This window comes from Rana temporaria, chromosome 5 (assembly GCF_905171775.1).
Source record: "Rana temporaria chromosome 5, aRanTem1.1, whole genome shotgun sequence".
In the NCBI taxonomy this organism is placed as follows: Eukaryota; Metazoa; Chordata; class Amphibia; order Anura; family Ranidae; genus Rana; species Rana temporaria.
The window spans coordinates 82,185,318-82,213,237 of record NC_053493.1 but is presented as its reverse complement, the minus strand read 5'-3'; the positions used below and the strand labels follow the sequence as shown (position 1 = coordinate 82,213,237).

Sequence of the window (27,920 nt, the reverse complement as noted above, 5' to 3'; positions counted from 1 at the left end):
TTGGTAAAAAAATTGCAATAAGCATATATTGATTGGTTTGCGCGAAAGTTATAGCGTCTGCAAAATAGGGGGTAGTTTTATGCCTTTTTACTGCGACGTTATTGCAGACACTTTTGACACATTTTTGGGACCATTGTCATTTATACCGTGATCGGTGCTATAAAAATGCATTGATTACTGTAAAAATGACACTGGCAGTGAAGGGGTTAACCACTAGGGGTGCTGAAGGGGTTAAGTGTGTCCTAGGGAGTGATTCTAACTGTAAGGGGGAGGAGCTACCAGTGACACATCAGCGATCACTGTTCCCGATCACAGGGAATAGTATATCCCTGACGTGTCACTAGGCAGAACAGGGAAATGCCCTGTTCTCCCTTTGCCAACGGCAATCGCAGGCCGCCCGGGAACATCGAGTTCCTTGGACCTGCGGGCGCACTCACGAGGCGGCAAATTTAAAGGGACGTACAGGTACGTCCATTTGCCTGCCCGTGCCATTCTGCCGACGTATATCGGTGTGTGGTGGTCGGCAAGTGGTTAAATTGTCGCTCTTTTTTTGTTTTATAGCGCAAAATAATAAAAACGCAGAGATGATCAAATACCACCAAAAGAAAGCTCTATTTGTGGGGAAAAAAGCACATCAGTTTTGTTTGGGTACAGCGTTGCACGACCGTGCAATTGTCAGTTGAAGCGACGCAGTTCCGGGCCGCAAAAAATGGCCTGGTGATTAAGGGGGTAAATCCTTCTGGGGATGAAGTGGTTAAAGAGTATAGGCATAGTTAAAGGGTCACTAAAGGAAGACATTTTTTTTGCTGAAATGACTGTTTATTGGGTATAGAGACATAAAAGTTAACTGATTCCTTTTAAAAATGATTAAAAATAGATAAAATTCAATCATATAATGTGCCTCTAGTTTCACTTTCACTTTTAAACTGGTTTCATGTTTCTGTGAAGTAAAGAGACCCACAGAACAAAAACAAACAAATCCAGGGCAGTGTTTTGTTTTTAAAATTAATCTGATTGGTTCTGTTAAGTTTTAGACACACAGTAATGACAGCTCAGACCACCGTGAAAATCTCCCAGTACTGTGGTTATAAGGAGCCAGACAACCAGGAAGTGTGGAGATCACAGCAGAATTACAGCTACTTCAAAGCAAAAACGAACAATAAGGACATGAAACCAGTACTGCAGTAAGGTAAAGGAAGCTATTTAGCAAAAAAAAAAATTCCTTTAGTGACCCTTTAAAGGATAGGTTCACCTTTCTGAACATGTTACAGCCTAAAAATGGGTGTAACATGCAACATGAAAGGCACACACCCCCTCCCCACACATGCAGAACATGCCTGTGAATAGTTCAGCTTTGTACTAATCTATTTCTAGCTCCCTCCCTGACACACGCGTCAGGCTCTTGTCTCTGAGAACGTCTCAGAAGTTATTATGCTGATAACAGAAGAACGGAGGAGGAGACAGCTACGGGATGTAGTGCTTTGAAGCGAGATAAGAAAACACTGCAGATGTATGTGCCCAGCTCAAATTTCATGAATCGGGTTTACATCCACTTTAATCTCCTACCGTTCATAGCAGAGGGCGGGAGGTGCAGTCAGTCTGGATGGAAGGCGGGAGCTTCCCAACTTCCTGTTAACAAGTCAGTGATTGGTTGCTAGGACCGCTCTGTGTCATAGCAATCAACCGGCGGCTTTTTAACTTGAAAGCAGGACAGCTCCCACCCTTCGTCCAAACCGATCGCACCTCCCGCCCTCTGCCCTGCTGTGAAAATGACGGCAGCGGCAGGCTGAAGAAAGGACACACAGGCAGCTAAATGGCGAGGCTGTGGCGGTCCGGACAGAAGTGTCACTGGGCCGCAATCCTCCATTCAGTGATGGCTGCTCCAAAAGGAAGATGCATATACTTGCCTATTCTCGAAACGCTCTGGTCCGGTAACGTGATCTCCTCAGCGGCCGGCTTCAGGGGAGAGGAGAGAGCATTGACAATGGATGGAATGCCTGGGCGGTGACGTCATCCATAGGCTTACTATGGGGCATCCATTGTTGGCTGTCCCTCCTCTCCCAGAAGCTACTGATGGGAGCCGATCACATGACTAGACTGGAACACCCTGAGATGATGTAAGTAATGCGGTTAGCGAGCGCTTTGCAAAACAAGCAATTATTTAAAAAAAAATCCTGACTCAGTTTGCGAGTGTAGCCTTGCAAGACGAGCAGGATTCAAGCCTCTGTGGTGTGCAGCACCGCATTTAGCCAGAGGTGCGGGGCGCTGGTGACACTCAGAGCCATTCGGAAATTCTCAGAAACACACGGAAATATTCAGTTTCCGAGGGTATCCGAGTGCAGCTAAGTGATCTCTGAGTATTTCTGAGTCTCTCTGGCTCCCCCCCTACTTCTGGCCACATGCGGTATTGCATGCCATAGAAGTCAATTTGGAACACATTTATCTTGGTTTCCATTGACTTGTATGAGGAAACTTGCTTTGATATGCCATTTCTTTTTGATTACAAGCATTCTCCTGGAACGGATTATGCTCCTTCTTCAAGGTTCCACTGTATATGCATCTTTCTTCTACATTGTAGTTGGTATAGTTGTTGGAAGACGTTTTAACCTTAGTTCTAGCTTGGATGTCTACCTTAACATACATTAAGCAAGCATTTTTCCAATGAACACCAGTATAAGTGGGCCCATGCCAACTCGCCATCAGCATAATACCACCAGTGTAAGGGTGTCCTCCATGTTTAAAAGTTTGTGAAAGGCTAGTATATATTGTTTATGTTAGGGTTGTCCCGATACCACTTTTTTAAGACCGAGTACTCGCAGTTTACTGATACTTGTTTTTAATGTCAGGTGACAGTTTTAAGGCACAATACAGATTAGGTGGCACTGATTAAGCAGCTCTGGTGAGCACTGATGGGATTAGGTGGCACTGATATGCAACACTGATGAGTACTGACAGGTGGTGAGCACTGATGGCTGGCACTGATAGATGGTACTGACAGGTGGCTGGCACTGATAGATGGCACTGACAGGTGGATGGTACTGACAGGTGGCTGGCACTGATAGATGGTACTGACAGGTGGCTGGCACTAATAGGTGACACTGATTAAGCAGCACTAATGAGCACTGACAGATAGCGGGCACTGACAGATGGCGGGCACTTATAGGCACGAGAGGATTTATTTTTCTATGCTGCCTCTGCGACGCCCATCTTGGTACACCCTGCACTCGGCCTCAATAACGCAGCAGCGGACATCTTGTTACACCCAGCCCGAACTACATGGGCTGAGTGTAACAAGATGCCCGCTGCTGCTTTTATTGAGGCCGAGTGCAGGGTGTACCAAGATGGGCGTCGCAGATTTTCAAGCACTGACAGTGTAACTGCAACACGGAACGTCGCTTCCTTTATCGAATGTGACGGCTCTGGTCGCTGATGGATCATGATGCTGCTGCAAGCTTACCCGCCTGAGGACTCTCCGCTCTGCCCCACTCGCCCTCCGCTTGCCCACTCCGCCCGCTGACTTCTCCCATCCCAGGTATCGGCAAAGGCATCGGGAGCATTTGCACGAATACAAGTACTAGCGCAAATGTTCGGTATCGGTCCCGATGCTTGTATTGGTATCCGGACAATCCTAGTTTATGTATATATCATCAGGAACATTACCTGTCCGGTGCTTTGCTGGTGCATCCTATGGAAATGGCTACTTGTGTTCTCTTTTGCGTTGAGTTTTGTGTTATTTTTAGTAGATGACGCAAAATGATTATTACCCTACCAACCAAACATTGCATCATGCATCTGACATGGATAAACAGATCAGTTGGGTTGCAGATCATTTAATCATTTGCTCACAGAGGGAAGCAGTGCTCCTTTCACAGGGCTGGTGTGCCTCACTTTTGGCCACAATCACATTGAATCGAATGTTTTATTTTCGTAAGAAGATTCCTCGGACTGGCATTAGTCATTCTCGTCTGTTTTATTAGATGAGCTGTGCTAGATTCCTGGCAAAGTGCACCATATGCATCACACACAGGAAACTATGAATGGACACAGTGGTGATACCTTCCAACTTATTGAGTTTGGAACGAGGGACACCTATCAGCAAAAGTATGTCGGTATACTGCCTCTCCCTTCCCTCTTAAAGGAACACTTAAGGCAGAAATATGTATTTTTTAAAAATAACAAACATGTTATACTTGCCTCCACTGTGCAGCTCGTTTTGCACAGAGTGGCCCCGAATCCTGTCTTCTGGGGTCCCTCGGCGGCTGTCTCGGCTCCTCTTCGCAAAAGCTTTCTACCTTCATGCGAGCAAGCATGGTGGAAAGCTTTTGCGAGCTCGCTCCCGTGATACAACGGCGTCGATAGCCACCGACTGTATCACTCGGGCCCGCACCGTGTCATCCGCTGTGATTGACAGCAGCGCCAGCCAATGGCTGCGCTGCTATCAATCCGCCCAGCCTAGCCAATCAACGGCCAGGCTGGGAACCGAATAAGATGACAAGCACGCGCCCGGGACATTCGAACGGTGAGGTAAGTAAAACGGGGGTTTGGGGGGGGCGGTGCTGTCAGATGTTTTTTTACCTTAATGCATAGGATGCATTAAGGTAAAAACACTTTTACCTTTACAACCCCTTTAAAGGAGAGTCAAATGGAAAATATATTCGCTAAACCCACAAGTGCTTTTTTTTTTTTATTCTTTTGCTTTTTTACCACTACTATTTCTTTATACTAGCTTTTGAAACGTACAAATGCAACAGTTTAGAAATTAAATAGGGTTGTCCCGATACCGATACTAGTATCGGTATCGGGACCGATTCCGAGTATTTGCGGGAGTACTTGTACTCCCGCAAATACCCCCGATACCAAAATAGAATACTTTAACCCCCACCCCCCCCCCCCCCCGCCGCCGACGCATCCCGCCGCTACGCCGCATCCCCGCTTGGTTAATACGGGCGGGGAACATTACAGCATTCATTTGAATAGCTGTAGTCTTTCCCGCCGCACCGCGTATAGACACTCCCCCTTGCTCGGGTGAACTGTCCAATCCCGAGCAAGGGGGAGTGTCTATACGCAGCGCGGTGCGAAAGACTACAGCTATTCAAAGCTGTAATGTTCCCCGCGCGTATTAACCAAGCGGGGATGCGGCGCAGCAGCGGGGATGCGGCAGCATGTACGGTAAGGGGGACATGGCTGCTTTTTTGGGGGGGGACATGGCTGGATATGGGGAGAGACATGGCTGCATATGGGGGGGACATGGCTGGATATGGGGGGGTCATGGCTGGATATGGGGGGGGACATGGCTGCATATGGGGGGGACATGGCTGGATATGGGGAGGACATGGCTGGATATGGGGGGGGGGACATGGCTGGATATGGGGGGGGACATGGCTGCATATGGGGGGGGACATGGCTGGATATGGGGGGGGACATGGCTGGATATGGGGGGGGACATGGCTGGATATGGGGGAAGGGACATGGCTGGATATGGGGGAAGGGACATGGCTGGATATGGGGGGACATGGCTGGATATGGGGAGGACATGGCTGCATATGGGGGGGGACATGGCTGGATATGGGGAGGACATGGCTGCATATGGGGGGGGACATGGCTGGATATGGGGGGGACATGGCTGCATATATGGGGGGGACATGGCTGCATATATGGGGGGGACATGGCTGCATATATGGGGGGGTCATGGCTGCATTTGTGGGGGGACATGGCTGCATTTGGGGACACATTTAAAAAAAAGTATTGGTATTCGGTATCGGCGAGTACTTGAAAAAAAGTATCAGTACTTGTACTCGGTCCTAAAAAAGTGGTATCGGGACAACCCTAAAATGAAATGAAATATTTAGCATTGGGAAACACTTTTTGAAAGACAAATATCGCCTTTTATGTACAACTACAATGCCTTGAAAAAGTATTCGCACCCTTTAAAATCTTCCACATTTTGTCATGTTGCAACCAAAAAAACGTACATTTATTTTATTGGGAATTTATGTGATGGACCAACACAAAGTGGCACATAATTGTGAAGTGGAAGGAAAATTATAAATAGTTTTCAGATATTTATTTGTAAAAAAAAAAAAATGAAAAGTGTGGCGTGTATTTGTAATCCCCCCCCCCCCAAAGTCAATACTTTATAGAACCCCCTTTCGCTGCAATTACAGCTGCAAGTCTTTTTGGGTATATCTCTACCAGCTTTGCACATCTAGAGAGTGACATTTTTGCCCATTCTTCTTTGCAAAATAGCTCAAGCTCTGTCAGATTGGATGGAGAGCGTCTGAACAGCAATTTTCAAGTCTTGCCACAGATTCTCAATTGGATTTAGGTCTGGACTTTGGCTGGGCCATTCTAACACATGAATATGCTTTGATCTCAACTATTTCATTGTAGCTCTGGCTGTATGTTGGGGGTCGTTGTCCTGCTGGAAGGTGAACCTCTGCCCCAGTCTCAAGTCTTTTGCAGACTCTAAGGGCCCTTTCACACGGGGTGGATCAGTAATGATCGGTCTCCGCGTGTTTGTAAGCTCAGCGGGGATCGCTCCGTTGATCCCCGCTGAGCCGTCGGCTGACAGGGAGGTCACCACACACTGTGCAGGGACCGCCCTGTCTTTTCCCTGCTCTCCCCTATGGGGGGATCGGATGAACACGGACCGTGTGTCTGTGTTCATCCGATCCGCAGACAGAAGAAAAAATAGGGTTTTCTTCCGTCTGCAAAATCGGATCTTAGCTATGACTAAGCATCGAGGTTCAATATGAAACGCGTCAGCTGTTTATTTCCCACCGTATACTGTTTTTTGTAGTGCATTTTCTTTTTACCCAATAAAGGGCACGTCTTTTTTAGACATTGGAGTGCGGCTGTCCATATATATTCCTTCCTTTGCATGCTTCGTGCATTGCCGGCACCCGTTGGTTCTTGAGTGGACAGTGATTTCCTTAGGTGTGCTCACCTGGAGCGGCAGTTTTTCCTATCTAAACCTTGTGGACAGTCTTCCCAGAAGAGTTGAAGCTGTTATAGCTGCAAAGGGTGGCTTAACTCAATATTGAACCCTACAGACTAAGAGTAGGATGCCATTAGACCCCTTTCACACTGAGGCAGCTTTGAGGCATTTTAGCGCTAGAAAAATAGCGCCTGTAAAGCACCTGAAAACTGCCTCCCATCCATTGCAATTGACTTCAATACAGAAGTCATTTTGTAAGTCGCCTCTGAAGTCGTTGGCAGATCGCCTTGCAGAGTCGTGCCGCCCTAAATTGGCACTAATTATTCCCTCACATTTTCACACCTATGCCTGCTGAGTGAGGGTACAACACGTCTCGAGTCTCTAGACCTCATCCCTTTCTATTTTTAAAGCTGAACTCTGGGCAAATATAAAACAACAAATATTAGCAGTTCTGTAAATCATTATATGTGTGTTTTTTTAATGCAAGCCGTGTAAGTTCCTGAATTTAAAGTGGTTGTAAACCCAGAATTTTTTTTTTTAATTTTTTTTATAAAAACCTGTAAGACAAAGGCATAATGAGCTAGTATGACTAGCATTAGGGCCGAAACAACTAATCGATAACTAATCGATTATGAAATTAATCGATTACAATTTTCATAATCGATTAATCGGCCAGTAACATAATGGCGTTAACAAAACTCAAATTAGCCCTTTGAACCCCTTAGGCCTTGTGCACACGATTAGTCCAAACTGATGAAAACGGACTGAAGTTCAGTTTCATCAGTCCAAACCTACCGTGTGTATGCCCCATCAGACTTTTGTCCTTCAGACCAAAGTTTTAGGCCCCGTACACACGGTCGGACAAAACCGATGAGAATGGTCCGACGGGCCATTTCCATCAGTTCACCGCTGAAGTGGCCTGATGGTCTGAAGTGCGTACACACCATCGTTCCAAAAACCGATCTGGTCAGAACGCGGTGACGTAAAACACACGACGTGCTGATAAAAACAAAGTTCAATGCTTCCAAGCATGCGTCGACTTGATTCTGAGAATGCACGGGTTTTAAACCGATGCTTTTCTGTACTAACCATCGGTTTGGACCGATCGGTCAGCGGTCTATCTGTTCGATTTTAAAGCAAGTTTTAAAATTTTGGCCCGAAGGACAACAGACCGATGGGCTATACACACGGTCGGTTTGGACCGATGAAACTGAACTTCGGTCCATTCTCATCGGTTTGGAACGACCGTGTGTACGCGGCCTCAGAACTTGCTTTAAAATCAGACTGATGGACGCCTGACTCATAGGTCAAAACCGATGGTCAGTACGCAAAAGCATCCGTTCAAAACCCGCGCATGCTCAGAGTCAAGTCGACGCATGCTTGAAAGCATTGAACTTCGTTTTTTTTCAGCACGTCGTTGTGTTTTACGTCACCGCGTTCTGACCCGATCGGTTTTTGAACCGATGGTGTGTAGGCACATCAGACCGTTTTCATCAGTTTGGACTGATCGTGTGTACAAGGCCTTACAGTAGGGATTATTTGCTCTTTTTGTACTTTATTTTTGTTTTTTTAACCCCATTATGTTACTAAACATCTCAGGCCGGGGTCACACCTCTGTTTTTTGGTGCTTTTTGCAGAAACACACTACAGTTCATTTACATGTTTTTCTATGGGACACGTTCACATCCATGATTTTTTTTCAGGTGCTGCGTATTTGGAAACGGCAAGGACTTTTTAACGCAAAACGGTGCTATTTTGTTTTTTTTGGTTCAATATACTTCAATGGAGAAGCTGCAGAAAAGCGAGTAATGTGTTTTTGCGGCAATTTGTGTTTTGTAATCTGCCCAACAACAAATTGGCCCAAAAAAAATGTAAAAATGCAAATTTCTTTTTTTTTAAGGCTGTTATTCGATTAATCGAAACAATAATCGGCCAACTAATCGATTATGAAAATAATCGTTAGTTGCAGCCCTAACTAGCATACTAACTCATTATAAATTACTTACCTTAGATCGAAGACGTCCTCGTCTCCCCCTTCGGCCGCAGACATCTATCTGAAAGGTTACTTCCGGGTATCGCCGCTCCGATGCTGTGATTGGCCAGAGCGGCGATAACGTCACTCCACACATGCACGCGGGAGCCTTCAAAGCTAGCGTTATCGATTCATAAAACCGTCATTTTCAGTGCGCCTACGCCGTCTATGGTGCGCATCGGTGTATTCTTTTTGGCAAATATCTCCTAAACCGTGTAGGTTTAGGAGATCTTGCAAACGCCCACAGGTAAGCCTTAATCTGTAACTTCCCCCAGAGGGTTTACAACCACTTTAAGGTTAAAAAAAAACTTGAGGCTTTAAAGTGTCACTAAACCCAGGACCCGGCATTCACTATATCTGGTCGCCCACAGTACACAGAACATGGAAATGCAATTATTTTAGTAAATATAAACTGCTAAATATCTTTTCTCATCAGCAGTATATAGCAGTCGTATGACTTCCATCAGTGTCTGGTTAAAGCTTGCAGGAGGAGTTTTCATTCTCCTCTAACTGTCCTATCAGGCCGCAGGACCCCTGACTCTGTCTGGACAGTGCTGATTGGCCTTGTGCTGATCACATGCACTCTCCCAAACAAAAACAAAAAAACTCTCTAGCAATACATAACAAACTGAGAATGCTCTGTACTATCAGCAGATGAATTGGGGATAGTAAAAGAAGGGGAGGATCAGAGAAGACTGTATCTAACAACCTTTTTACATAATGCAGAGGATTAACCTCCCAGGTTCCACAGTGAGTATATCTGCTTTCTCAGTCCTCACAGGGCAGATTGATAGCAGCACCTGCTGTTGTCAATCCAATCCTATGAAGGGAGGGGGGGGGGGGCAAAGCCCCTCTGTCTGTGTTAATAGACGCAACCAACGGAGCTAGGGATTGAGCCTGCAAGAGTGCCCCCCCCCCAGAAAACGGCTTGCAGGGGAGGCACTCGAAGGTGGGAGGATGCCAAAAGCGCTGGCAGGGGACCCAAGAAGAGAAGGATCGGGGCTGCAAGTAAGTATAACATGTTTGTCTTTAAAAAATAAAAGAAAAAGCACCTTTAATATCACTTTAACCTATTATCAGCCTCCTACAGTCCCTGTACAGCACAGCTCAGACTGGGTTAGGGGGAAGCAGCACAAGAAGCCAACCATTTGTCCTGCAGGTGTGTGAAGCATGCAGGTGTGAGGAGAGAACAAAGTGACAAAGGCATCAATGTTCTGCTTCTCTTTTCACTGTCTAGTCACATGGTGGTGGAGGAAAAAATGTTACCGCAATAGAGAAAATCAGGTCTCCATCCCTGCCATGCAGGGCTGTGCTGTGTAAATCTCAGAAATACAAATCCTTTGGCAGGTAAAACAAAATGTCATTTGTGAATTTACCTGTTTGCCTGGAAATCTGCTGAAGGCGACATTCACACAGACGATTGTCACACCCTGCGAGTTCCAGTGGCAAGAATCTGCGGCTGGAATGACAGCTGTGTCTGCTCAGCCCATGCAATGTAATGACAGGCTATATGTGGCTGCCTAGCACAGCCAGTGATTACCTGCAGAGGTCTTGGCTAGACGCTCACAGAGTGTGTCCATCCATGATCATCTGTCCCTAAGTGCGGGTAATAGCTGGCTGTACCAACAGTCTTGAAAAGCTGCGGCCAGGGCCAGATTTTCCTCTAGGCACGTGCCTACAGGAGCCCTTCCTAGAGGGGCACCCGTCAGTATGAGGGTTTTTTTAACCCTTTTGCCGCCGCAGACTTCTGCCTTTTAAGAGGAAGCATTCGGGCGACTACTCTACCACCAGATTGCCTCCGCACACCTCCGGCACCAGCACCCAACACCCCCTAAAAAAAAACCACACGAACACCCCTGCCATGGATTACAGGTTCTGTTTGCCCATCTGCGGGCTTGGGACAGACATGGTGGGTGGAGGGGAGGGAGGACACCGTCCGCTCTCCTCCCCTTCTTGTTGGTGACCCAGAAAGCAACATATATGACGTCCCTTCCGGGTCACCCTGTCACTTTCCCCGGCTAGCATCGCCCGGAGGGGATGTATTGCAATGCGATGTCTATGTGATAAAAAATAAAAAGTTACACAAAAATAAAAATTCTTTATTTTGCTAAAAAATAAAGTTACACCCAAGCACAACCCCCCCCCCCCCCCAAAAAAAGCCCCCCACATATACGCACATACAAATGTAAACACAGGCATCAGGGGCGCCTACACATGAAAACATTGCTATACACGTGTTACATATCGCTGTGCACGCCAGAGTGAGAGCAATAATTCTAGCACACAACCTCCTTCGTAACATTACTGATGACCTATTTGGGGCTTTTGAAGCCTCACCTATAGAAAATAAAGGGCACTGAAGTATGTCACCATTTCACGGGCACACACAAATTTAAGGTTTGACATGTTGGGTATCTATTTACTCGGTGCAACCTCGTCTTTTTTATTTTACAAAACACGTGCGTAGTTTATTGCGATTGTTTGCCCTAACATTTACTTTAGTGTGTTTTTTACAGAAATGTTGTGTTTCCTAGACAATTGCAATAATAATAAAAAAAAAAAGGGTTGGTCTTACTGGGGGGGGGCTCTTCGGAATTCTCTGCCTATAGACTCCTGAGACGTAAATCTGGCCCTGCCTGTGGCTGCCGTCAGCCGGTCATTGCATTGTATGGGCTGAGGGCCGGCAGCTCTATGCACACATCTCTCATTTCAGATGCAGGAATCTGCCGATGGAATTCATATGCTGATCTCCCTTGTGAATGTAGCCTTAAGCGTATTATGTCTGTGTTTATTTAGTTGGAAGTCATTATCAGCGTTGTCCGTGTGTTCTCTATTGTAGTTTTTGTTTTTGTAAGGATAAACCGGTAGATCTAGAACACGGTGGCGGAAAAGCTTCGTACACCTGTTGTTCATGTAACTGCAAGTGTAGCCACACCTTGGCTATCTGATCTTCCAGATTATCGCACACTGCAGGTTTCTTCTCTCTTAGCTTTGTAATTGGATCCAATCCTTTCATGTAGGTGGAGAAAAGAACGTTGTCAGGCAGTCGGCTTACCATACAAGTTAAAGTGGTTGTAAATTTTCCTTATTTTTTTTTAATAAAATAAACAAACATGCATATATTTACCTGTTCTGTGCAATGGTCCTCGATCACCGATCCTCCTCTCCTGGAGTCCCCCGGCGGCGCTCCAGGCCCCTCCACTTTATCGGGTGCCCCTGCGGAAAGTCGCTTTCCCTAGGGGCACCCGTGCTGGGGCGCTCCCGAGTCCCACTGCTGCGTCCATTGACACAGACTGCAGGACTCGGCCCTGCCCCCATCTCCTGTGTCACAGAATTTGATTGACAGCAGCAAGTAGGGTGGTTCCGATACCACTTTTTTAAGACCGAGTACAAGTACCAATTACCGATGATACTTTTTTTAATTTCATATATTTTTTTTAATTTATTTTACAATGCTTTTTTTTTTTTTTTTTTAAGGGGGGGGGGGGGGGGTTAGGTGGACAGCATCAGTGTGTTTTTTTTAATTTTATTTTTTTTCAATACATTTTTTTTATTATTTATTGCAATTCTTCTTTTTTTATCAGCCCTGTTGGGGGGCTTTGGTGAGATATCAGGAGTCTTAACAGACCCCTGACATCTCCCCTTTGAGACAGGGAAAGAGACTAGGGACACAGATTCCCCAGTCCCTTTGTCAGCAGCCTCAGCTGCGCTAAAAATGAATGGAGAGAAGACAGCGGCTCACCTTGATTCATAAACTGAAACATTTACCGGCTCCTTCCTATGCTCTCCATCCTGACAGATCGAGGGGGACACGGCAGCATGGAGGGAGACACGACAGCACAGAAGGGGAGACGGCAGCACAGAGGGGGACACGGAGGGAGACAAGGCAGCACAGAGGGGGACACGAAGGGAGACACGGCAGCACAGAGGGGGACACGAAGGGAGACACGGCAGCACAGAGGGGGACACAGAGGGAGACACGGCAGCACAGAGGGGGACACAGAGGGAGACATGGCAGCACAGAGGGGGAGACGGCAGCACAGAGGGGGACACGGAGGGAGACACGGCAGCACAAAGGGGGAGACGGCAGCACATAGGGGGACACAGAGGGAGACACGGCAGCACAAAGGGGGAGACGGCAGCACAGAGGGGGACACGGAGGGAGACACGGCAGCACAAAGGGGGAGACGGGAGACACGGCAGCACAGAGGGGGACACGAAGGGAGACACGGCAACACGGAGGGGGACACGGCAGCACAGAGGGGGACACGGCAGCACAGAGGGGGACACGGAGGGAGACACGGCAGCACAGAGGGGGACACGGAGGGAGACACGGCAGCACAGAGGGGGACACGGAGGGAGACATGGCAGCACAGAGGGGGACACGGCAGCACAGAGGGGGACACGGAGGGAGACGGCAGCACAGAGGGGGACACGGAGGGAGACGGCAGCACAGAGGGGGACACGGAGGGAGACGGCAGCACAGAGGGGGACACAGAGGGAGACGGCAGCACAGAGGGGGACACGGAGGGAGACGGCAGCACTGTGACAGACTCGGACCCTCTTATGTCTAAAATTCATCCTATGCCCCTAGTGGACCTAGGATGACTGAGAAATTATATCTTGGACTATGTAATTATTATCCACAATATATCCCAGGATATCTGTAAATATATTTACTGGTAGTTGATTCTGAACTCAACGGGTTAATTGTAAGAGTGACTCATTCATAATGTTATATGCTAATGCTGTCCCCTCCAGCCAACTCTCTGTTCTCTGTGCTAATTGACCCTGCTATTGTGTGAAGATGTCCTGTGTTTACACTTATGATAATGTGTATTGTATAGCAGGTGAGAGGAGACAGGACATCTACCATGAAAAGTTCATATCTATGAGTCGCCTAGTCTGGGTAAATGATTAGTTAATTAGCTCATGTTAATTTATATTCTGGTTAGATCCTCTTTTAACTGTATATAAGGTTGCATTCTTGGTTCTATTAAACACTCCATGTTTAGCACACAAACAAGTCTCGTCTCGTTGTGTGTTAAGGGCAGCTGGAATATCTGATATCTATATCCAGACTGATAGGAAGCGGTATATGACGGAAGCACTCAATTGGAGTGTGGGACGTTGCGTTACAAGCACAGAGGGGGGCACGGAGGGAGACGGCCGCACAGAGGGGGACACGGAGGGAGACGGCCGCACAGAGGGGGACACGGAGGGAGACGGCCGCACAGAGGGGGAGACGGAGGGAGACGGCCGCACAGAGGGGGACACGGAGGGAGACGGCCGCACAGAGGGGGACGGCAGCACAGAGGGGGACACGGAGGGAGACGGCAGCACAGAGGGGGACAGGGGCAGAACAGAGGGGGGCTGGAGGAGGATACGGGGACAGTCAGCTGTAATCGTGTGTGGGAGATTTACAGGCACCGATCACCGCTGATTTCACCAAAGCAGCTGAAAGCCACAGGGGGTGGGGAGAAGCGGCTGTCCAGACTATATACAATCTATGCAGCGGTGATCGGTGCTTGGAACTCCCCCACCGCACTGATCACCATGACTGCCCAGGTATCGGGTGAAGCATCGAAGCATTTACCCGAGTACAAGTACTCGGGCAAATGCTCGGTATCGGGAAAACCCTAGCAGCAAGAGCCAGTGGCTTCTACTGCTATCAATCTGTCGAATGAGGAGAGAGACGGCATTTGCATTTATCATTTTTTGGGGAAAGGTGAACTTCTCCTTTAAGCTGGCCACATACTGTTAAGCTGGTTATACACTAGTAGAATTTATTTTATACTTTTTTTGCTTAAAGAATGTTCATTTGAGTTTCGAATTATTAGTTGAGGTCAAATAGACGTTTGTTTTCGACCACAGTGATGAGAATATTCGAAGGAGCAGCAGGAAAATCTTTCGTTTCAAAATGGAATGTTTAAAAGCAAATTAAGTTTTTCAATATTTGTGAAAGACGTTCTTTAAAACATCAATCAAATTGATTGAGAATTTTCGTATGAATATTTGTATGAATATTTGAAAACCTACTAGTGTGTATAGCCAGTTGTTTTTTTTGTTTTTTTCATTCAGCCAAACAGATTTCTCCATCCACACAAACGAGGTGTATGGAGGAATGTATTTTGTTATTGTAGGCATGACTACTTTGTCCACTCAGCTAATCCCCACCAATTGCCTTCCCCTGTGCTGTAAGTGTCACTATTGATCACCAATGCATGCCAAGAAGTCAGGGGGTTGGGTTAGATATAAGACCTTGGTAACAAAGCAAAATTAGTTTTAAGGGAGGGAAAAGGTTTTATTTTTATAGAGAAGATCATAGCAAGCATCTTTTTTTTTTTTTTTCTAATAATTCATCTATTTATCTTTAGTAATTTATAATGTATCTGTTTTATTTTAGGTTCAGGAGAATTCTCCAGCACAGAAAGGAGGACTTGAACCATTTTTTGATTTTATTATAGCAATTGGACATACAAGGCTGGTAAGTGATTATGAATAACATAAGTAACTTATTTTATGCAAATTAATCTTGTTTTAAAAAAATATATCCAGTTAATTTTTTTTATTCAGTACATTCAAACTATTGTCCAGTGTGACTTTACATGCAGTCTCTTGTGCTGGGTTTAATCACTCCTGTGCATATGTGAACACACTCTGTGCTCCCCTCTTGTGTCCACCTCACCAAATACGTGTGAAATGAATGCACTATTCCAAGTAGCGAGGTGTCTGTTTTTTCCCCTGATGGTCCTTCCTCCACTCCTGTGTCTCCAATTGCCTCCAATCTCTATCAGTGTTTCTCAACTTTACTAGTGCCGTCACCCCTTGATAAAATGTCCCTAGTTGTGGGGACCCCTAACAGTAAAATCAGGAGATGGGGTCCCTTCCAGCCCCTCTGACTTCACATTCCTCACCAGTCAGCTGACCTCCAGCCATGCCACAAACTGAATGGGTGGCTGCGAAGAGGCTGAGTGGGCGGCCGCGGGTTTCGGGGACAGCCCAGCTTGGCAGCCGCGAAAAGGCTGGGAGAGAAGTCGGGGCTTCAGGAACAGCCCAGGATTCAGTGACCCCTGGCAAATCATCATTCGAAGGTTGAGAACCACTGCTCTATATAGTCTCGATGTGACTCGGTGAGTCACCCAATAACTGGAGACCCCAGCTTCTGAAGGCGCCCAGAGGGAGGGGCAAAACGCGCAAGGCGGGGTTTACTGGTGACGTCACACATGACCTGAGGGGCGCACCTTGACTTGGTGTCTACGAGACATACTGATCCATGCTTGTATAACTTTGCAAACAAGTGAGTGCAATCTGTCGGTCTGTAACCACGTTTAATAAAACAGGTTTACACTATGTGAGCATTTCCTTGCTTATCTTTCCACCTATCAAGACTATATAGAGAAATATAGAGGCAATTGAAACCTAGAGCAAAAGAAGTGGAGGAGAGACCATCAGAGGAAAAATGGAGACACCTGGCTACTTGGAAACTATAGTTCATTCATTTCACATGTATTTAGTGAGTGGGGACAAGAGGGGAGCACGGAGTGTGTTCATATATGCACAGGAGTAATTAAATCCAGCACAAGAGACTGCACTCAAAGTCGCATTGGACAACAGTTTTTGAATGAACTGAATAAAAAAAGTTTCTCTTTCGTCCATGGACGGTTACAGCTTCCTTATAATCTTGACTGTAGGGTTATGTTCCTTTAGAGAAAAAGATTTTACGGTGAGTACAAAAATCCTATTTCTCTTTCGTCCATGGACAGACACAGCTCCTTTAGTCTTGACAAGTGGGTTATGTTCTGTCTATCAGGAGAGGACGCCTAGTCCTCTCCTGGTAGACGGAACATAACTCTACAGTCAAGATTATAAGGAAGCTGTGTCTGTGCATGGACTTCAGAGAAAAAGATTTTACGGTGAGTACAAAAATTCAATTTTTTGGGATATATATGCATTGAAATAGCTATTTTCTAACAATATTGAAAGGAGGAGGAATTTATATTTTGCTCTATTCGTATTGTTTAATAGCACTCAATTGCATATAGGCATTATTGTACTGGAGAATAAGGGGACGCGCTGTGAACCTTGAGATACTAGTTTATAATATTGTTTATTAGCAGCACACCCAACACATTTTGAAGGTTATTCACAACACGCGGGGGCAGTGCTGGCTTTTTTTAGTTCTAAAACCTGGAAGATTGTTTTAATTTTTTGCACAGCGGCACAAGATTTAGCATGCTCTAATTTTAGTAAATCGGTACCAATATGTCTTCATCTTTCATGGATATCTTCTTGGGGATGTCAGCATAAACTGTTAGGAAAAAAAAGTTTGCTCTTTCGCTCTAAAAAAAAAGTAGAGATCGGCTCCGAGTCTTTGGACCAGATTCTCGTAGAATCCGCGGCGGCGTAGCGTAAGCCATTTACACCACGCCGCCGCAATTTACTGGAGCAAGTGCCGTATTCTCAAAGCACTTGCTCCGTAATTTGCAGGGGCATAGTGTAAATGGCCCGGCGTAAGGCCGCGTAATTCAAAGGGGGCGGCTTGTATTTAAATTAAGCGCGCCCCCGCGCCGATCGAACTGTGCATGCGCCGGCCGTAAAAATAGCCCAGTGCGCATGCTCCAGCTCACGACGGAAATCGTCAATGAAGCCGACGTGAGCGTCATTTGCGTAAAGCCCTATTCGCGAACGACTCAGTAAAACGACGGAAAAAGACGACGCTGTCCCGACGCCATACTTAACATGGCATACGACGGACCTTCGTAAACTTACCCCTCATATAGCAGGGGTAAGTTTACGCTTACGGAAACGACGTAAACGACGACGAGGCGGCACAAAAACGTTCGGGAATCGGCGTATCAGGCTCATTTGCATAGACAAATGAGAAATCATCGTAAACGCCATCTAGCGGCCAGCGTGGAATTACATCTAAGATCCGACGGTGTAAGTGACTTACGCCAGTCGGATCTACGCCGTATCTATGCGTAAATGATTCTAAGAATCACTCGCATGGATACCCGGGCTCAGAAACAGAGATACGACGGTGTATCTGGAGATACACCGTCGTATCTCTTTTGAGAATCTGGCCCTCTGACTCCGCTCAGAGGTGCTCTGTCGGCATCAACACCGCTCATTTCCTCCCGCCACACTCTATAATGCCCCCAATGCTTCATCTCCTTTCCTAATTAAGATGGAAAACATATTCTTTATGCAAAACCTGTTCTGTAGCCACACCAAAAGTTCCCATTCATTTCCTACTTTAAATGGAGGGTCTACAGAAGAGCCATGAGTACATTTCCATGCTATATTATGCTCGCCAGGTAATTTATTAATGACATTGTAAGCTGCTCAGGTTCTCAGGTCTTTGTAATCCTCCCAATAGACTAATTGCCAGGCATGCATGCCAGCTTACTGCAGGTCCTGATGAATTGGTTGACATTCTGGCAGCTGCTGCTGGCACCGGTTACCAATTACACTGAATTGTTTGCTCAATTTAGTGTTATGAAAGAAGCGCAGGCAAAATACTGTAATTTTAAAGGGAAAATTCACATAATTGTGTCTGCTTGTTTGTTTCCAGATAGGTGATTTGAAAGAAATGATACGTGTACCCACAACATCTTGTTTCTGGGGATTCCAGATAACACGGTGGCCATTACACTCAATGTAGTTTGATGACACACGAAATCTGTCTCCATCTGTCGCTATTCAATGCTGCTGCAGCATATAATAAGACATAGAAAATCCATATAAATTGAGATTAAAAACATGGACACTTAAAGCGGGAGTTCACCCATTTATTTATTTTTTGCCCTTTTCCCCTTAGATTCCTGCTCGTTTTGTCTAGGGGAATCGGCTAGTTGTTTTAAAATATGAGCCGTACTTACCCGTTTTCGAGATGCATCTTCTCCGTCGCTTCCAGGTATGGGTCTTCGGGAGCGGGCGTTCCTTCTTGATTGACAGTCTTCCGAGAGGCTTCTGACGGTCGCATCCATCGCGTCACTAGTAGCCGAAAGAAGCCGAACGTCGGTGCGGCTCTATATTGCGCCTGCGCACCGACGTTCGGCTTCTTTCGGAAAATCGTGACGCGATGGATGCGACCGTCGGAAGCCTCTCGGAAGACTGTCAATCAAGAAGGAACACCCAGTCCGGCAGCCCATACCCGGAAGCGACGGAGAGGATGCATCTCGTAAACGGTAAGTACGGATCATATTTTATAACAACTAGCCGATTCCCCTAGAAAAAACGAGCAGGAATCTAAGGGGAAAATGTGTTCTCTATGGGGGAACCTCCGCTTTTAATTAACCACCTTTTAAGATAAGAAATGCTAGATGCTTGGCTGTGTTGACGATTCTCTTATTTCAGTAATTTGAATCATATATGCATGCAGCTTGATGTATGTTATACATCATTCGAACCTCCATAAGAATGAACTAAAAACGTGTAAAATGCATGAAAACTGTTGTTTAAAGCCTTTGTTACCAGGGATGTGGTGTAACATGAAAGGGTCTGTGCAGGGTGTAAAACGTACGCAATGTGTTACAAAAATGCCTCAAAACCCACTGCAATGCATTGCCATTTTTTAGTGTCAACAAGGTTTTCGTGTGTTGGAAATTATAATTTCTTGAAATATACCCGTTGCAAACCTTGATAATACAGACTAAAATGTATAGGAAGTTGTTACTTTAGTAAACTCATTTATATAGATTTTATAATGATCAGAAGATTGCAAAATATAGGTGAATATAGCTGAATTAATATTTCAACTGTTCGTTTATCTTTTGCCTGCCCCCCCCCCCCCCATTGGCTCAGTTGCACCAATGACTAATAGGAAGGATTGACAGCTAGAAGGGGGGGCATGGCTTGTATATTATTTTTTTTTAATGTCATGTAACTGTGGCGGTATTTTTTTTACATTTTTTTTTTTTTAGTGATTTTTTTTTTTTTTGTTGTTTTTTGGGGGGGGGGGGTGAATTTTCATGTGTGTTTTTTTTTTTTTTTTTTTTTATTGCAATTTTTTTTTTTTTATCAGCCCTGTTGGGGGTCTTTGGTGAGATATCAGGGGTCTTTAAAGACCTCTGAAATCTCCCCTTTAATACATAGAAAGGGACTTAGGACACCCCAGTCCCTTTCTCTGCAGACTCAGCTGAAATGAATGGAGAGAAGCTCCTCTCCATTCATAAACTGAAGCATCGTAAACACAGGTTACGATGCTCAGTTATGTGAATGGACAGAGTCAGTGATCACTGACTCTGTCCATTCGTAAAAGGTAGGAGCCGGGTTTAGCGGCTCCTACCTCCGCTCTCCATCCTCACAAATTTAGGGGGGAGAGAAGAGCGGCACGGACGGGGGGGGAGAGAAGAGCGGCACGGACGGGGGGGAGAGAAGAGCGGCACGGACGGGGGGAGAGAAGAGCGGCACGGATGGGGGGGAGAGAAGAGCGGCACGGACGGGGGGGAGAGAAGAGCGGCACGGACGGGGGGAGAGAAGAGCGGCACGGACGGGGGGGAGAGAAGAGCGGCACGGACGGGGGGGAGAGAAGAGCGGCACGGACGAGGGGGAGAGAAGAGCGGCACGGACGGGGGGGGAGAGAAGAGCGGCACGGACGGGGGGGAGAGAAGAGCGGCACGGACGGGGGGGAGAGAAGAGCGGCACGGACGGGGGGGAGAGAAGAGCGGCACGGACGGGGGGGAGAGAAGTGCGGCACGGACGGGGGGGGGGGGAAGAGCGGCACGGACGGGGGGGGGGGGAGAAGAGCGGCACGGACGGGAGGGGGAGAAGAGCGGCACGGACGGGGGGGAGAGAAGAGCGGCACGGACGGGGGGGAGAGAAGAGCGGCACGGACGGGGGGGGAGAAGAGCGGCACGGACGGGGGGGGGGGGGGAGAAGAGCGGCACGGACGGGAGGGGGAGAAGAGCGGCACGGACGGGGGGGAAGAAGAGCGGCACGGACGGGGGGGGGGGGAGAAGAGCGGCACGGACGGGGGGGGGGGAGAAGAGCGGCACGGACGGGGGGGGGGGAGAAGAGCGGCACGGACGGGGGGGGGGAGAAGAGCGGCACGGACGGGGGGGGGGAGAAGAGCGGCACGGACGGGGGGGGGGGGGGAGAAGAGCGGCACGGACGGGGGGGGGGGAGAAGAGCGGCACGGACGGGGGGGGGAGAAGAGCAGCACGGACGGGGGCGGGAGAATAGCGGCACAGAGCACGGGGGAGGAAAGACTGCACGGAGCACGGGGGGAGGAAAAACTGCACGGGGGGAGGAAAGACTTCACGGAGCACGGGGGGGGGGAAAGACTGCACGGGGGGGGAGAAAGACTGCACGGAGCACGGGAGTGGAGGAAAGACTTCACGGAGCACGGGGGGGGGGAAAGACTGCACGGAGCACGGGGGGGGAGGAAAGACTGCACGGAGCACGGGGGAGAGGACTTGCAACTTGTCCCGATACCAATACTAGTATCGGTATCGGGAGATCCCTAGTTTTTAGCAGGTTAATATCCCCTTTTTTGTATGTGTTCAAGCTGTTTTCGGTTCGGGTCCATTTAGACAGGCAGTAAGCACACCCTGCAAGTTCCAGCTGCAAGAATCTGCAGATTTCTGCTCCTAGAATTACCGGGGTGTGCAAAGAGCTGTGGCTGCCCAGCACTTACATTGCAATGACAGGCTGATGATGGCCACGGCTATCGGTGACTATTTGGACAGCCAGCAATTACTTGCTGTGGTCATGGCTGGAAACCGCCTGCGCCCAGCCTCGATCATCTGTCCCTAACCACAAATGATTGCTGGCCTTATAAACAGGCACAGTGAGCCAGGGGCGGACTGACCATTGAGGCACTCTGGCACTACCCGAGGGCCCCATGCCACTAGGGGGCCCTATCAGGGTTGCCAGGCTCAGTAAAACCAGGGACAGTATGTAAAAATCTGTGTTGTTGTTGTTTTTTACACCTGTCCCTGATATATGTCTGAAACCGACATGCTTTTGATGTGAAAATCCCGAGATTTTAGCTGCCCCACCTCTGCACTGCCTCCTGGCGTGGTGACCATCTGTAAGCCCAGGGGCCCCATAATCTTCTATTGCCCGGGGGCCCCATGAGTTGTCAGTCCGCCCCTGCAGTGAGCTGCAATCACCATCGGCCTGTCATTGCATTATTTGGGCTGAGCGGCTGCAGCTCTTGGCACACACTGGTTATTCCAGGTGCAGGGGTCCACAGATTCTTGGTGCTGGAGTTTGTGACATCATCCATGTCAATGGGCCATTATTTAGCAATACCAGAAGATTCGTTTGAAAGAATGTTGGGTTTGATGCTATATACAGAAAAGTCTGGTATACCATGTGTTTTGTTAACGCACCCAGTGTGATTGGGCCCTACTATTTTTTGCTGCAGTATGTACAGTGCTTTATTTCATTAGTTTATCGGCTGTATGTGATGTTTTTATCTCTTCAGAATAAAGAAAACAGCATGTTCAAAGATCTCTTGAAAGCCAACATGGAGAAGCCTGTGAAGCTGGAAGTTTATAACACGAAGACAATGAAAGTGCGAGAACTGGAAGTCACCCCAAGTAACATGTGGGGGGGTCAGGGACTTCTGGGTGCAAGCGTCCGATTCTGCAGCTTTCAGGGTGCCAATGAGCACGTGTGGCATGTCCTGGTAAGTGAAGTACCAGTGCACAGGGCAGGAAGATATGCTGGTCTGAAATATTCCCTACATTCATATTCTTCTGTTTTTAGGACGTGGAGCCAAATTCCCCAGCAGCTTTGGCCAGGCTGCAGCCTCATACGGATTACATTGTTGGGTCTGATCAGATCTTACAAGAGGTACGAGCAGCTCTGTTTATAAAGGTGATGTAGGATCAAATGGTAATGGTAAGAGAGGCTGTAGATATATTGCAGTGAAGAAGTAGGTTTGTGTTATGCCAACATACCTCCCCTGACTAGCTGAGTTCAAAGGTCTTCGTCTGTCCTATCAGGAGCCTGTTTTTCAGCCTAGCTCTCTGAAATGGCTAAAATACAAAGTACAATTAGATTTATATTTATCTGTTAGTTTTCAATGTGTAACGGTATACTGTATTTTTTGCTTGTATTGTTACAGTCGGAAGATTTCTACGCTTTGATAGAATCTCATGAGGGGAAACCATTGAAGCTGCTGGTCTACAACACTGAGACCGACTCCTGCCGGGAGGTGTTTGTAACCCCCAATGGGGCATGGGGAGGTGAAGGAAGGTATACTGAGCTGTAATTTATTCATATAAGGTAGACAAGTGTGTGCATCATAAAGGGGATTTCCCCTCTTGAATACCTGGATACTTAAAGTGGAAGTAAACCCTCCTATTGTTTTCAGCCAAGGAAGCTGCCATCTTGGCCTCTGTTTAATCTTCAACTGCCACGATGCTGCACATGTGATCAGTTATGAAACCAGCCATTGGATGGTTTGACAGTTTGGTTGAGAGCACAAGCAAATGTGACATCTAGCATTTCCGGCATGCCGGGAATATTAACTGTTTTTTTAAACTATCAAATAGATGGATTTACTTCCGCTTTAATAAAAAGATTCCCGATTCAGAAGCATTCAGGATTTCGTGCTCTAACCCCCCCCCCCCCACCCCCTTTGCTTGTGTAGGGAGTAACCGCTCTAGGTGGGTGTGTTGGGAAAATCAGCAACGGTTCAGGAAATCGAGGGTGCTGGCAATGCACAAAGCAATTGACACAAGGAAAGACGGGATGGACAGCCGCACTCCAAAAAAAAACATAAGGTTGTCTTTATTGTAAAAAATAGATATAAAATGCACTACAAAACAAGCAGAACACAGGGAAAACAGCCTACGCGTTTCACACGCCATAAGCACTAATCGGAGTGTGAAACATGTAGGTTGTTTTCCCTGTGTTCTGCTTGTTTTGTAGTGCATTTTATATCTATTTTTTACAATAAAGACAACCTTATGTTTTTTTTTTGGAGTGCGGCTGTCCATCCCGTCTTTCCTTGTATCAATCCCTTTGCTTGTGTATTGAGGTGCACCGAAACAGTAAAGGATATTTAAACCCTGGATCTATCAATAATATATATTGCAGCTTACCAGTCCTTGAATGTGGTGGCTGCGTTTGTTTTTATTTTTCATGCTAGAATTTTTTTTTGGCAAGTACAGAAAATACCTGTTGATTTTGGTTGAAATGTAGTGTTCTTGCCACTTACTTTGAACTAAACTGAAAGCTCAAATCATGTTATCTTCCTTCTGTAAACGAATCCCCCTTTCCCCCCACGTGATGGAGGTGAAATGAGGATGACATGTTTGAAGTCCAGCCTGGGTGACCACAATGGCTTCCTCCATAAGAGTGTGTGATTATAACTAGCCAGGTACAGGGAGCATGTTACCAAAAGGATCGTTTGTTTTTAAAATAAAACATGAAAAATAAAAAGTCATGCAACCACCTCCTCTAATGACTGGTAGGCTGTAATATGTAAAATGGGTTTTTGTGGGTTCAGATACACTTTAAAGTCTATTTCTACCCTTACGGTTAAAGTGGTTCTAAAGGTAGAAGGTTTTTTATCTTAATGTATTCTATGCATTAAGATGAAAAACTTTCTGTGTGCAGCATCCCGGCTAATACTTACCTGAGCCCATCTAGATCCAGCGACGTTGCATGAGAGCCTTGGCTGTCCGGGACTCTCCCTCCTGATTGGCTGAGACACACAGGGCTAGATTCAGATAGAAGCGTCTATCTTTATGCCCGGCGTAACGTATATCAGATACGTTACGCTGCTGTAATTTAAGGCACAAGTTCTGTATTCAGAAAGAACTTGCGCCCTTAGTTACGGCAGCGTAACGTATATGTGTCGGCGTAAGCCAGCTTAATTCAAATGTGGATGATGTGGGCGTGTTTTATGTATATTAACTGTGACCCCGCGCATTTGGCATGCGCCGTTCGTGAAAAATTCCAGTGCGCATTCTCGAAAATCCGCTGCAAAACGTCATTGCTTTCGACGTGAACGTAAATTACGTACATCCCTATTTGCGAACGACTTACGCAAACGACGTAAAATTTTCAAAACTCGACGCGGGAACGACGGCCATACTTAACATAGGATACGCCTCATATAGCAGGGGTAAATATACGCCCGAAAAAAGCCTAACGTTAACGACGTAAAAAAATGCGCCGGCCGGACGTACGTTTCTGAATCGGCGTATCTAGCTCCTTTGCATATTCCTCGCTTAACTATACGGAAGCGCCACCTAGCGGCCAGCGTAAATATGCAGCCTAAGATACGACGGTGTAAAACACTTACGCCGGTCCTATCTTAGGGAAATCTATGCGTAACTGATTCTATGAATCAGGCGCATAGATACGACCGGCCGGACTCAGAGATACGACGGCGTATCCGGAGATACGCTGGCGTATCTCCTCTCTGAATCTAGCCCCCAGTGGGCACTATTGGCTCCTGCACCTCCACACATCTTCACCTTCATTTCTATGACTATAGCAGCAAACATGACTGTTGTAACTGCAGAACATATCTGGTACAGAAGAGAGACACTTTAATGCTTCAGATAACGGTAAGAAATGGGTGCCTGGTAATTCATCCTTTCCTTACAGGGACTTGGTATCCGCTGGAATTCCCCTTTAAAGTGCCCATACATCTACAATGATTAACGCACAATAACTTATTTCAGCAGGATAGCATTTTATTCTGCTGTTTGTATGGATCTTCTTTTTTAGATATAAAATTACAGGATGGTGTCAGGAAACATCACTTGGTCATTTCTTATGTTTTTGTATGATCGATCTTCTGATTGTTTTTTTTTTTTTTTTATTATTGTTGTTGCAGTTTGGGATGTGGCATTGGTTACGGTTATTTACATCGGATTCCTTTACACGCTATGAGGCCGGATCAAAAGTATGAGATAAAACCACCCTCACCGTTGCCATCAGAATATGAGCCTGTGCTGCCTGTTGTGCCACCAACAAATGGATATAGCGAGGTATGATGTGGGATTCAATAATTCATCTATTATTTTACTATAATTTTGTGCAGTCACTTTTTACTTTGTTACTTTTGTCATCTGCTGTTTTCTCTACAGAGACTCTCATTTGTGTCAATATATTAAGTTTACTAGATTTTGTAGCACATGAAACAAGCTGTATACAGTGGAACCTTGGATTACGAACATATAGGTGGATTCAATTAGCCCGCCGCATCTTTGTGGCGTATCGTATTTACACTACGCCGCCGTAAGTTAGCTAGGCAAGTACTGTATTCACAAAGTACTTGCCTTCTAAGTTACGGCGGCGCAGCGTAAATGCGGCGGGCGTAAGCTCGCCTAATTCAAATTAGGCTGAGGGGGCGTGTTTTATGTCAATGGGGGGTGATTGACGTTTTTTACGAACGGCGCATGCGCCGTCCGTGTACATATCCCAGTGTGCATTGCGGCAAAGTATGCCGCAAGGACGTATTGGTTTCGACGTGGACGTAAATTACGTCCAGCCCTATTCACGGACGACTTACGCAAACAACGTAAAATTTTAAAATTTCAACGCTGGAACGACAGCCATACTTAACATTACTAGTCCAGCTATTTGATGGAATAACTTTACGCCTGAAAATGCCTTACGTGAACGGCGTATCTTTACTGCGACGGGCGGACGTACGTTCGTGAATCGGCGTATCTAGTGATTTACATATGCTAGGCCGAACGTAATGGAAGCGCCACCTAGCGGCCAGCCTAAATATTGCACCCTAAGATAGGACGGCGCAAGCCGTCGTATCTTAGATAGGTTTAAGTGTATCTCAGTTTGAGAATACACTTAAACTTAGGTTGGCGCAGATTCCGAGTTAGGTCGGCGTATCTACTGATACGCCGGCCTAACTCTTACTGAATCTAGTTATTAGTCTGTTCCAGGAGAATGCTCGTAATCCAAAGCACTCGCATATCAAAGCAAGTTTCCCCATACAAGTCAATGGAAACAAACATAATTTGTCCGCATTGACTCTATGGCATGCAATACTACATGTGGCCAAAGGTGGGGGGTGCCAGAGAGCCTCGGAAATACTTGGGACAGCTCGGCTGAACATGGAAAGGCTCCAGAGCCTTTCCGAGTTCAGCCGAGCTGTTCCAAGTATTTCCATTCCAGAATGGAGTTTTTCTGAGTATTTCCGATCGGCTCCTGCACTCCCGCACCTCTTGCCAAATGCAGTACTACACACTGCTGTGGATTGAATTAAAAAAAAAATTGTATTGCGGAACGCTCGTTAACCGCGTTGCTCGCAATCCGAGGTTTCACTGTAATTGGGTATAATCAGACCAATTCAATGCAAATGGTTTGGCAGATTTGAACATCCCACAACAGACTAATAACTTGTGGTTCTATGCATAAGATTTCCATTCATTTTCCAATTGTGTCTTTTGAACATGCATCCAGTATTTTAATAGACTAAACTAGGGATGCACCAATACCGGTTTTTATTGGCGAGTATGAATACCGATACTTATGCTCAAGTACTCACCAATTACCGATACTTTTGTGGTGCAATTTAAGCCCATACAAAATAAATGGGCTCAAATTTCACTGCAAAGTATCGCATGCGATTTGAACAGGAATGCGGCGTGATTTCTGTCTGAATTGAATGCCGTTTCCCACACCTCTTCTGTGTGAACCCAGGCTGAAGTCTATATGACAATCCTGGGTTCATACAGGAGCGGTGGGGGAAACCGCATGGGATTTGGGCAGGAATCACACCGCGTTCCTGTTCAAATCACATGATTCTTTATTGTGCAATTTAAGCCCATTCATTTTGTATGGGCTCAAATCGCACCACAAAGGTCTCGGTTTCAGGTATCTGAGCATTTGCACTTTTGCAACTGGCAAATTAGCACTTATAAAAAGGGGTTATTAGGCTGCTTTCACACTGATCCGCAGTGCACCTGCGGCTTTCCTGGGGGTTAGCGGCGATGAGCCATAAAATTC

General features: G+C 46.6%; 1 protein-coding gene across 1 annotated transcript in view; it reads left to right on the top strand.

Moving 5' to 3' along the window:
• The window catches only part of GORASP1 (golgi reassembly stacking protein 1), a 73,388-nt gene that overhangs the window by 27,614 nt on the left and 17,854 nt on the right, over nucleotides 1–27,920 (top strand). The window contains exons 2-6 of the mRNA XM_040352774.1: nucleotides 15,376–15,456; nucleotides 22,408–22,611; nucleotides 22,692–22,778; nucleotides 23,053–23,183; nucleotides 25,783–25,936. Coding sequence (XP_040208708.1) covers nucleotides 15,376–15,456; nucleotides 22,408–22,611; nucleotides 22,692–22,778; nucleotides 23,053–23,183; nucleotides 25,783–25,936 — 657 coding nt within the window. The remainder of the gene's footprint in view (nucleotides 1–15,375; nucleotides 15,457–22,407; nucleotides 22,612–22,691; nucleotides 22,779–23,052; nucleotides 23,184–25,782; nucleotides 25,937–27,920) is intronic.